Source organism: Pezoporus flaviventris, unplaced genomic scaffold, assembly GCF_033815535.1.
Source record: "Pezoporus flaviventris isolate CSIRO_AGI_PZ_B2104156 unplaced genomic scaffold, CSIRO_AGI_Pfla_v1 ptg000002l, whole genome shotgun sequence".
Classification (NCBI taxonomy): Eukaryota; Metazoa; Chordata; class Aves; order Psittaciformes; family Psittacidae; genus Pezoporus; species Pezoporus flaviventris.
In genome coordinates this window covers 56,944,840-56,957,298 of record NW_026892550.1, presented here as the reverse complement: position 1 = coordinate 56,957,298, position 12,459 = coordinate 56,944,840, and the positions used below count along the sequence as shown (strand labels likewise).

Here is a 12,459-nt window from a genome sequence, read left to right as displayed (position 1 = left end):
GTGCGAGGATTGTCTCCTTATGTGACATGACAGCCATGTAACTGCAGTCAAAGGCTCCAAGTTCCTAACTCCACCCTGGTAAATCAGTGCTGGGTTTTTCCAATTACACTGTGGCAGGTTGTGACCCAGGTTAAAGCCTGATGCTTCAGTGCATCTGTCTCCACCTACTCACTGAGCTGTTTACCAAGGCTGTCCGAGTTCACCAATGATACCACAGATGAGAGCAGAGTCACAGATCTGTTAAATCCTTTCTTCAAATTCTGCATCAATACGAAAAATACAGCCCTGTGTTTTCCAGCTTCAGATTTTCTTAATACTTGAGGAAAAATAAAGCAGTTACTCATCAGTTTGCATCTCCGTGCCTGTGGAATAAAAATGTCTTACCAAGGAAAAGATAACCCTGTGCTGCAGGCTGTTGAGTCATCCAGAGTAGTGGGTGGATGGCAAGGGGACTATGACCACCCAAGAGCTCTTCTGGTGAGGATGTGCAAAGCCAAAAGATAAATCCCCTGCTTACTTAAAAGTTGAGTTATACTTTACTTCCCTCTCCTCCACCCTCCTCTGCCTTCTGGGAGTAGCAGTGCTTGCCAGTTTAGGGAACCTGGGGTTTATAGCCTTGACTGCAAGCTATGCTTGTGCCTAATTTTAACCACAAATGAGTTCTGGTTTTAACTCCACTAGAGCAGTTGCTGGCTTACGAGTGCTCCTAGCCTATCTGCATTCACAGGGAGGACAGATCAAATGCATAAAGGTATTGCACACTGCTTCCCATCCTCCCCACAACTGTGAGGCAAGGGAAACCAAACTGAGAGATGATAATATCCACAGGCCGTTGTGCTCATGTGTTGACCAAGCATGTGCATGTGCCTGAGAAAAGCATTAATGCCTCTGAGCCACCATTGTAAGTGCAGATGCTGTTGCTTTTCTCTCCATTGTATCAAATCCCAGTTGGGAAAAGGCTCTTTAGAGCCACAGACCTCAGCAAACACAAGTCTGCAAAGGCACCCCATTTTGAGAACAACTAGTGATGTGACAGCCTGGAGATAAATAGCATACTGCCATCTGCGTGCTCCACAACTCCGAACAAAGCACTTTTCAGTGGAGATGAGAAGCTATTAAGTTATTAGCTAGATTCCTGGGGACCTGAAGCACCACACAGAGAGCCACAGACTTGCTGCTGGCAGCATGTCCAGACAATGCAGGCATTCAAACCAGCACAGGACTGAGGGATTCACTAAGTAAACAGTAAGAGAAAGCCAAAAATGGTTGCAAAGACAGAGGTGGATGGTGAAAAGAGCCTTCTGGCCCACATGACCTGTGCTAAACACACCTTGTGAGATGTCAAAAGATATCTGCATTAAAATGACAAAGAGTGAGGAGTATCCATGACTGAAAAGTGACATTAGTCACTCTGCGCAGCTGCTCAACCACCGATCAGTGCCATCCAGCCCAAAGAATTGGGAGAAGAGAAGAATAAAGTAAATACATGTACCACAGCACAAGGGAACGAGGTGTGCGATTGAACAAAACAAGGTTCTCATACAAGAGAGTTCAAATCACTGGGCAGGTGAAGTGCAACCCACCTGCCACAGCCACGCTCTGTAATGATAGAACATGCTCCATCCCTGGCAGTGTTCAAGACCAGGTTGGACAGAGCCTTGGGTGACATGGTTTAGTGTCAGGTGTCCCTTCCCATGGCAGGGGGGTGGAACTTGATGATCTTAAGGTCCTTTCCAACCCTAACTATTCTATGATTCTGATGCATAAAGACTCTTGGTCTTTCAGGCTCTTTGCAAGGCTAGCAAAGTTTAAGAATCAAAATATTACTAGGGAGCTGACAGCATTCCCTTCTGCAGCATTTCCTAGGTTTTCCTGCTGTGCAACGCTCACCATGGGTGTGACTGCAAAGTGCAAACCACAGACTTGGACAAATCCAGAATGTTCTGTCACTAAGTGCTCCATCTCCCCAGTTTGTGAACACTTCCAGGGACAGTGATTCCACCACTTCCCTGGGCAGCCTATTCCATTGCCTGACCACCCATTTGGTGAAGCAGTTTTTCCTAACATCCAATCTAAACTTCCCCTGGTGCAGCTTGAGGCCGTTTCCTCTTGTCCTATCACTTGTTACTGGGGAGAAGAGATCAGCCACCTCCTCATTTTACCTCATCTTACACATGCACACTATATATTACTACCCACTAAAATACAAGGCTTTTTAAAAGGTCAGCAGGCAGTGCTCCAATTCTAGTAAGTCCCAAAGGGACTGAGACTTTTTTGCAGCTTGCAGTCCCCTAGCTCTCAACACAACAATTACTCCCAAGACCCCGTGGATCTTCCTTTAGACAAAACCTGATTTGAGACCCACAGAACCTCCTAGTGCCTCATCAAAAGACAGAAGTCATGAGGTCATTAATAAAAATACTGATTCATAACAATAAAATGCTCAAATCTGGCCCCAAAAGGTACATATTGGCTCATTTGCTCGCTATCTATTTCAGGAATGTCATTCCAAACGTCTCTCCAGTGGGGCTCCTTTTATAACCTGGTCGAGTCTGAGCTGTGGTCAGATATGGGCATGTAGCCCCATGGGTTCAGGGTCCAGCTTCCTGCCCCTGTACCCACTGGCCAACACCATATGGGTGGTACAAGAGCTGCGCACGCAGCGAGCAATCCCAGGATCTTGTCTATGCAGGGAAACTTCCATGGGCTTTGGTCAAGTCCTTGTCAGGGCTTTTGTTGGGGCGGGTGTACCTGCCACAAGGAAGCTGCTTCATAGAGATAGCTTAGTTCTGCTTCAGGGACATATCAAACTGTACTACCTAAGAGACATTCTGTATGGTCTGCATTCAGACACAAGAGGATTTCACTTGTAAGCGAACAAGACTCAGGACATGTTCTCCATGTGATGAAAAGGGCTGATACCAAAGTGTGACATAGATAAACATAGCATAGCCAACAGGATGATTCATACAGCACATGCACTTTTCCAGCAGGACTCCTTTATTACCATGACCTTGACTCTTGTGCTGCATTTTATATGGAGGTGGAGACACAAAGCAGCATGCTTAGTTCTAATTAGCTCAGGAGCTAAAAACACCAAACCCTGCCTTCAGAATACCTCGAGTGGAATTGAAATTTAGTCACAGAGCAGAATCTGGTCCACAAAGCCTTGGCATATAGATTAGAGTGATCTAGGCACCTAAAAATATTGATAAACCACAGCAATGTCTGACAAGCAGGAATGAGAAAAAAAAAAAGTATTGGAAATATGATTCTCATGAAAATATCCTGAGAGTTAAAACTGGAACTTTTTAACTGGCCTTTGGAAACATTTGTCTATCACTAATATGGAAAACATTTAGTGCTCCTCTCTTTTCTTTTTTTGGCTGTGTTTTTAAGAAGTAAAAGAGTGGTGGGTTGTTTTTTTTTTATTAAAGATCTGACTTGAAGGAAAGAGCAATGAAATAATTTCCTGGCTCTACCAGTGATGTTCTCCTGTGACAGAGAGACATTGATAACTCTGCATTGTGGAAAGAGGAATAAAACTTTTTCTGCATTTAGTATCATTATGGAGAACATGAGATCTTGGGCATTAAGGTCCAAATTCTGACTCTGAGTAGCTTCTGACAAGAAAGAGGTCTCAACCTTTCCAGTAACAGTAATGTAGATAGAAAGCCAGAGCCCAAGATAATGTGCTCAAACCCCCACCATTTCCTGCAGGAGCCGAGTTGCAGTTTGGCAATACTAAGGGAATTAGAGACATAGCCTCCAGGCTGCCAAGTGCTTGTCCAAACCTCTATGTTCAGCAACATAAAAAAAATCAGATTTCTACCAGCAACAGTGGAAGGTTATATTAGTTTGTTTTCATTTACATTAAAGAGATCAATCTGTATGTCAGGTGTACAAAACAAAACCAACAATATGGAGAGCTTGCATCCTTTATTGAAGCACCCACTGGAGGGCTCAGTAACACCCACAAAAGGTGCCATTTTCAGCTCCTCTGTTATATACAGGTATTTCCCATACTACAACCCTCAACCAGAGGAATGGTGGGTGAATTTGAGAGTCCCAAGACATGTCTCCTTCCTCATAGAAGATGCAAACCTCAGGTGCGCTATTGCAACCCCTCAGAGCTGCTTTACCATACAGTCAGAAACCCCAAACCACATTTAGCAGGTGATTACCATCTCACATTATTCTTAAGGATGCTATTATAATATTGAGGTATGGCAAAACAAAAGACTGCTGGAGAAAGGACTATGAATCTTAACAGCTTGCACCAACCTGGGAAAGTCTGAGCAAGTCATAATGAACCTCAGCTTTAAAATACAGAAAGGAAGCAAAGACTAGGTGCTTGCCAGCAACATCCAGCTTTCTCTTAAGTGTTTCTGAAAAGAGTGGAGTACTTCAGACAGTAACACAGGCTACACAAAGCAAAAGCATACCAGACACAGAGAGCATTGGCTGCATTTCATACAGTGGGGTGTGTTCGATTTGCTTACAATGCATTGTTGGGTGTTTTTGTTTTTTTTTGCACTGAAACATAAAGTGAAATTCTACAGCTGAAGCTATTGAGAAGAAAACTGAAAACCTCCCCTATCGGTATTCCATATGCCTTACTTGCAGAAACTAAATTCACAGAACTATCCCAGCTCAAGCTTTCTTGCTTCCATTCTTCCATGAAGAATTTGCCATACAAATCAGGTAGTGTGAATTCAGCACCAACTTTGACTTACAGCTCCCCCCCTATATGTTGTCCTTCCTAGAAATACTTCCTATTACCTTGTAAGGTGCAGAGTACAGAATGGTACTTCATAATAATGTAGGAGATGGAAAGAGGAGTGACATGGGCTTTTTTCCTAAAACGGAGAGCAAGATCAAGAGCAACTCAAAAGGAATCCACCAGAGAGGACCAAAAGGACTAAAACTATTCATAGGTGACAACTGCTGAACAGTGACATAACTGTAGAAGTACATCTTGCACATACTGGAGACCAGTGAATTGCAGGGCAAACAAAGACCTGAGGCAGGCATAACAAACCTGATTGAGCCCTGAGATACTTCTTCATTTTCACTAGAACAGCAGAGGATGAACAATTCTGTAAAGTTCTCAAAAAATTATCCAGGCAGCAATAGCCTGAAAAGGAAAGGAAAAGAAAAACCCCAATGAGCAAAGAGCAGACCAGGAACTGAATTTCAATGAAAGGCATTCTCCTCCTGAATGTGAACAGGAACTCTTTCTTGGATCTATAAATAGATCCAGCTGATTATGTGGCAAGGTCAGATGCAGCACTGCTGACAGATAACTTGCGTATGAGAACTTTGGCACAGTAATTAAGCAGATCCTGAATCACTCAAGACTGAAGTCCTTGGATAATGAACTGCAAAATGGATATGAATGGATACGGATGCTTTTGTGTGTATGTTTAGGAGCATTAGGAAAAATGCTGGGGGGTTAAGAATGCCCCAAATTTCTCAAAATCTGTGGAAAAAGGGTGGAAAAGGGAAGAAAACAAGATCCTTTTAATGCCGATGTGCTATAAATCCATGTCCCTTGCTTGAGGGACATGGACATTTCCCCCCCCCTCAAGAATCAACACCCCTTCTACCCTTTCCCCATATTCTTCTTTTGTGGGTGAGGAAGAGCGATGCAAGTCTAATGATGCTGAGGGTGGCCATGCCACAGCACTGCTGCAGTACCAGACAAGCACACGCAGGCAAACTATACCATGGAAAAAATCCTAATCACAGGAAAATTACCCAGGCCAAGGGAGAGGGCAGGACATATGTTCCTCCCAACTAAAGCATATGAAACAATTTGCCTGTATTGCTGGACACACAACAGCAGCAGAGTTAAAACACAGAACATGAAAAGAAGAACATACGTGTGTTAGCTTTCTCAACACTTGTATCTTGCCATCATCACAACACAGCTGAGATTTCCATCTGTAGGTTAAAACTGAGGAGGCCACAATTGTTGAAAAGGACAAAATAAGGCTGTTCTCCTATAAATGGGGGGGTGGGGGTGGTGGTGGTGGGGGAGGGGTGTGTTTAACCTTGTAAATCTCTGAAAAACCTACAATTATTTTTTTATATACTGGTTTCAGAGGAGAAGTTTAAAAACATGAACCATAAAGGATAAGTACCTGTTAGAAGTGACATGATGGATTAGAACAGCAGTAATTATATGTCATAAGCCACCAGAGAGTCTAGAAAAGTTTAGTCCATTGCATGTTCCATAGCAACTCCTGTGAAGTTCAAGTGATTTACAGAGTGAATAAAATGGAAAAGGATGCACAAAGGCCTCTGACCAGCCAAAGCATGCAATGAAATACTGCCCATCTTAAACAACAGACAATGCATGTAGCTACTCTTTTACACCTAAATTTATGAGCAGACAGCTGGACTGAAAGCAAAGAAGTTTTGCTAGACAACTGATACTGGGACTATGTTAAAAAACAGCTTCCCCCGCCAACTATTTCCTTTAGTAAAATTCATAAATGGCCTGTCCTCCAAGCACTTTGTCTAAACCCAAATGAGCGCACGAGTTGAGTATGATCTCTGCAGTCCTGTGTGTTACGTTTTGTTCCAAATCCATCAGGAAAGGCAGCCAGCCTGGTGGCTGAGCAGCACAAAAAATAGGCTGCAGGGCAAAAGTGAGAGCTTTGAAATAAGAGTACGAGTATATTAAATGCAAAGAAAGCACATGCACGCTACAAAAGCCTTATGCTTTTCTAACTCACTGAAGCAAGGTGGGTTTGTAGAAGCACACAGCATTCCCCTAATAGCACCATGTGAAGTACAGAAAAGTTTTGCTATTTGTTCTTACGTATTACAGTCATAAAAGCCTAAAATCCCACCTGTCTATTCAGCCAGCGGCAGTCTGGCTCCATCAGGGCTCCCATCCACCAGCAAGGTGCAGAGCTCTATGGACCGGAGGAGGTTACCTCCCCAGCCTCCCGCACTGCTGCTCATCAATCAGATGATGAATGGCTGCAGTTTGCTGTCAGGAGTTTTAAGGCAAGCAAACAGCAGTGATAATTTACTTCAGAACATCACGCTGTGAACTGAATGATTCAGCAGCTGATTCACAGTCCCTCAGCTGTCCAGGAATGGGGCATGGGGTGGGGTGGGCGGCTGGGATCTGCCATGTCACCCGTGCTATGCCATCTCCACCAGTGAATCAGAGCCCTGACACTCATAATTTCTGTAGCATACTTTGTGCCTCACGCGTACTTCAAGCTGAAAAAATAGAAAATTTATGTTGTCAATAGAGACGGAAGCAGATTTCCCTACGCTGTCATTAGAAAAGTATCACTGATTTCAACATGGTAATACATGCCCACTAACCTTGGGGAACATGTTCCATTTTATGCGACAAGGATGTGAACCTCTGTAATCCTAACTTATCTCAAGTGACCTAGGGCAACAGATTTACCTTCTTTATCTGCACGGGCAGTAGCTAAGCGTGGGTCTGAACTAGTTCATGGTGATAACTAGCTTCATCAGGAACTCTTCACAGATCCCTGCACACTCAATAGAGAAAGAATCTTTTCGGTGCATAAACATGGCAGCTGGGACCTTGGATCTCCTTCTGACTCTGCTACAAGCTCCACACGTGGCTTGAGTCAAGTCACTCAGTTTCTCATTACTGCATTCCTGTGCTTGGCAGTACAAAGACGGATTAGTGTGGGGTTATTTCCTTTCATTAAGTTCCAAGATCTTTTTTCTAAAGGGGTACTGAAGGTGTATCACACTGTATTAATGCCAAAAGCACAGTACTGGCCTTAAGCATGAAGCTGTCTTGACACGGTTCCTTCTTCAACCTCATCAAAGACAGACACCTTCTGAATCCAAAAGATGTTGCTCTTTGCAGACATCCATGCTTGGCCTTTTGGGAAACCTACAGCATGCTTCAGAAGAAAGCACCATTCCCTTTTATAATCATAATAGAAAGCCAAGTTATAATTTACAACAGCAGGCTGTAATAGTGTGAAATAACAGCACTTAATGTAATTTAACTGGCTCTACCTAAAACCTCATCACCATACGTCTCTTTTTCATTTAGATGATGCAGTAAAAATGCTGGTTTAAGGTGAACAGTTCACATAATCTCTGGTTTTCCATTTACTAAGACCTTATGTTTCCATAAACAGAATTTTTACTGACACAGACATAGGTTGAAACCTGTGTAGTTTCTGTAGTAGAAATACTTCAGTTAAAAAAAACAAAGCAACAAAAAAACAAATACACCTTCTAACACCTAGGTTGAAGATAAAAGAGATGGTTCCACTTTGGCAAAGTGGCTAAGAAAGCAAATACAGATCTGTATACAGATCAGCAACACTTGCCTCACACCCACTTATACCTGGGCTGAATGTCAGCCAGTGGTTTCTAGACCAGAGCTGGGTCTGAGGTATAGGTACTTGTAAAACAGCTAGCTACAGTCAGCTTGACTGACTCCTTGGGAAATCAAGAACTCCAGCCAAACAAGAAGAATCAAGCCCAGCCAAACTGACTGAAGAGGGTTTTTTCCCTAGTATAGGCAGGGCCATAGCAGGACTCTCCTCCACTCACACACTGCAAGCGCTGATTTGTGTCAGCCTTTGAGACCCAGCAGCAATTCTCATGCTCGACTGGAGGTGGACCCTTGGGCTTTGCAATTAATGGGTCAAAGTATCCTTGCCTTGAAACAATTACACCTATTAAGTCAACACACAGTAGGTATGGTATTGAACAAACATATAGCAGCTCAGGTTGTGAAGAGATCATTGTAAACTCAGCCTAATGGTGTCTGAATTCCTGCAGCAAGTTTGAGGGAGGACCAACCTGCAGCCCTGATGGGCAGGTTCTGTCAGGTCAGCGTGCTGCTTTCATGAGGAAAGCACCTGGCCTTGTATCAATGAGACCAATTATCTCAGAAAATATCCCACTCCCCAGTCTGACTCAAGCATATTTATCCTCTGTCTTACTACTTATGAATCTAAGTGTCTCATTGTGCTGGCTGATGCAGACTCACAGCTTCCCAGGCTCACCTCTCACCTGGCAAGTAACCTGGTATTCCTGGCCCTATTTCCAGATGCGACAAGACACAAGCAGAGCACTTGGCCCTGTGGGAGGGGCAGGTGACCTGGGGAACATTTTACTCTTGGGAGAAGATGCATTTTAATGAATCAAAACAGTCAAAACACGTGGATCTGAATCATGGAATGCAATTCTAGAGCTGCTTAGTTAAGAGTGAGCTGCATTGTTTCCATGATCCTGTTAATCTTCTAATTAAGAACATTGCCATTCTGAATATTGTCCGTTCATGTTCCTCACTGTAGTGATTTCAGGTTTTTTTAATCCTACTTCTCACAGCAGCTATAATAGAGGAGAAATTAGCAATAGCTTTCAGCAAGAGGTAGTCTTTGCCTCCTGTTTGTATATTAGGCATTGTCCTTGCTGTGGCTGCTAAATGACTGGAACTTTTGTTTGCAAGCTCATTTTCTAGCCAAGTGTTTATTAGATGATGTGGCTCAGTCCCACAAACCCACGCCAAGTAAAGGACACTTGTCAGTGCTTGCAGAGTACACCTGTATATCTACTAACATTCGGGAAAAGATGCTTAAGTATTAGCAAGGACAAATTCTGCCTCCTTCACTGAAACACAGGCAACCTATGCAAACCAACAGCTTCTTCCTGTACTGCCCAACCATCTACTGAACAGCAGAAAGTGCTCAAATGACTGGAGAAAAGGAAGATGTGTTGAGACAAAGGCAAAATTAGCTTTTTATTTAGAAACACTGCATAAAGATAGAAAGAAATAAATGGTTCGGATCATCTAAAAAAACGAGAGCTGACTTCTGCCATGCTGACCATGCTTTAAATGAAGACCATACTTCAAATTAAACCACTTATGACAGCTACTCTGCACAATGCTGGAGCTCTGACGCTAATCTCTCCAAATGGGTGAGAATGATCACAGTTAATGGAAGTTGTCAGCCCCACAAACTAAGCAGGGACACAGTTGCAAAGAAGGACACACCCGCATCAGGGGAGTGCAGGAGAGATGAACACCACAAGCTTGCTCTTACCCAAGTCATTTCACTCAGCTCCCCCCACGTTTTCAAAGCCTAATGGCATTCCAGTTAGAATCCGTACTAGCTGACTGACTGCAGCCTGCACAGAAAAAGTTTCTAAACCCTCTGATTTACATAGGAAATCTCCAGGGTGTGAACCATCCAATATTTCTTACACCTCCTCTCTTTGCACTAGGTGCCTAGAGCTTGATACTCAGAAAAGCTTACAGCCACGATGTGTCTCTGCTATCAGGAGCGTTCAGCATCTTTGACCCCACACATCACTTAACTCTTCCATAGATGATCACTTCAGAGGTGCTTGAGAGTACCAGTTCTAACAGGTTTTAACCATTTAGCATTGTAGCACTTTCCCAAGGGTAACACCAATGCCCAGGTAGCCATGTGGTCAAAGGTAGCTAAAGAAGGATCCTACCCATGTTGTCATTTATTTTTTCAGCTCACATTCCTTCGCTGATGGGGTATTGTTGAACTGTGCTTGTCATTTCTGACACAGGTGTGACAGCAGCTCACCCTACAGACCACGAACAGGTACAATGATTCACTGCATTCCCCAAGGACTGTTTAGATAACTCATACAACCGGAGCACGCATAACACCACACTGTGCTGCCCCCAGAAACCTCCACAGAAAGAAACCATGAAGAGCGTGTATCAGTGGGGATTCATTGTACCATACTAAAAAGCATTTTACCCAGTGTGTGGCACTGCTATGAGCTTTAACCCCCAATAAAACAGTAATTTCTTTCCTCTTTTACAAAGAGTTAAGAGAACCTATAGTGGCTTGTTTCAGTCCTGCATGTTTAAGGGAGTAATATCTCCATCACTACTCCAAAATCAGAGCTGGGTTTTACCTATTAAGTCTCTCCAGCACAGCCCACCAGTTAGACACTTGTCTAGAGTATACTCAGCATTGATTTTCAGCTGATTACCAGCTTCTCTCCAAGACATCTTATTTGGAAGCTGTAAGATAAGTCTGAAGGACCCATCCCTCAAATGCTGTTCTCAGCTTTCAAAACAGACAGAATAGATACCTGGTCCTGCTTGCCCAAGTTTCCGTTACTCACAGACAGCATGTTGTGTTAGTCCACCGCACCTGCAGTCTCACTGAAAGCAGCCCCTCCACACCTCCCACTTAGACAGAGAGCTGTCTACCTGAGGCACAGAGTACCTCTTTGTTCATAGTTCTTTTGACTTTTCAGGCCATTCTTTTCCTTTGAGAGAAGTCAGCTCTCCTTTGCTGCATTCAGCTCCTCTGAAACTGTTTTCCTTATTCCTCAATGCTATATTTAGCTTTACACACAGGCAGACAGGGAGGCACTGCTTGTTGTTAGGACTGCCTTAGTTTACAGACTGGCCTAGGCGCAGTAAATGTCACTGACAAGCAACACATTGGCCTTGGGTCATTTAACAGCCACTCTCCATCTGCCCCTGATCTGTTCCCACCTCATCCACCACGGGCGGGGACTTAAAGTTTTACCACATTCACACACAGCAGATGCCCAGCAAAAGAGAAGCTCATAAACACACTTGGGTGATACCACACACCCCCCTACCTGTCCTGCCACACACCCATTTTACACAGCCCTACAACCACAATCTGGCACATTACTGCATTTTCATCCCTCCCATCCAAAAAAGCAGCCATCAGTTGAGCTGATGGGCGTAAGAAAGAACAAACGGGGAAAGCTTCTCCCAGGACTATAGCCACAGAAAGATCGCATCGTGCAGTTTTAGGACCCCGTTCCATCTTAATACAAGGAAGGGGGCAGGGAGAAGGACACAACCACTGCACTGCTAAGTGCTTTTTCTGCTGTTTTGTTTTTTTTTTTTTTCCTGCTGGTTGGTCTCTCTCCCGACTATCCTGATCTCCCAGAAACAAGCTTCTCTGGCTGTGCAGAACCGGGTAGCTTGTAAGGATATAAACACCAGAAGGAAAACGACCATCCTGCTGGGACTAGCAAGAAGACGGAGAAATGGATGGATGGATGGATGGATGGATGGATGGATGGATGGATGGATGGACAGACGCACACTCGAACGCTGCAGACACTCCGTACAGTACCTGAAGTGGCCGCAGGATCTCCCAGTCCCAGCCGCTGCTCTACTGCCTGCAGGAGCACATCGTCCACAGCTTGGCTTGGTTCGGGTCGGCACAGCACGGGTCGGCACAGCACGGGTCGGCACAGCACGGCACGGCACGGCACGGCACGGCACGGCACGGCACGGCACGGCACGGCACGGCACAGAACGGCACGGCAGGGCTTGGCTTAGCTTGGCTCAGCTCACCACGGCTGCCTTAGCCGCCGCTTTTCTCTTCTGGACTCCGCGGGCGGAAGGCGGAGCGCCGGGAGACGGGAGGGCTGCTCCTCCGTTCCGTC

General features: G+C 44.5%; 1 protein-coding gene across 4 annotated transcripts in view; it reads right to left on the bottom strand.

Annotated features, from left to right (window-relative positions):
• The window catches only part of RASGEF1B (RasGEF domain family member 1B), a 30,946-nt gene extending 18,714 nt beyond the window's left edge, over nucleotides 1-12,232 (bottom strand). Inside the window, exon 1 of one of the 4 annotated variants that reach the window (XM_061479362.1) lies at nucleotides 12,144-12,232. Coding sequence is in view for 2 of the 4 variants with exons in the window: in XM_061479378.1 (XP_061335362.1) it covers nucleotides 6,861-6,905 (45 nt within the window). In the remaining 2 variants the exon portion in view is untranslated. Of the gene's footprint in view, nucleotides 1-6,146; nucleotides 6,250-6,860; nucleotides 7,078-12,143 lie in introns of those variants that run through there. The other 3 variants (XM_061479378.1, XM_061479356.1, XM_061479371.1) reach the window with 3 other exon arrangements.
• Nucleotides 12,233-12,459: the final 227 nt, after the last annotated feature.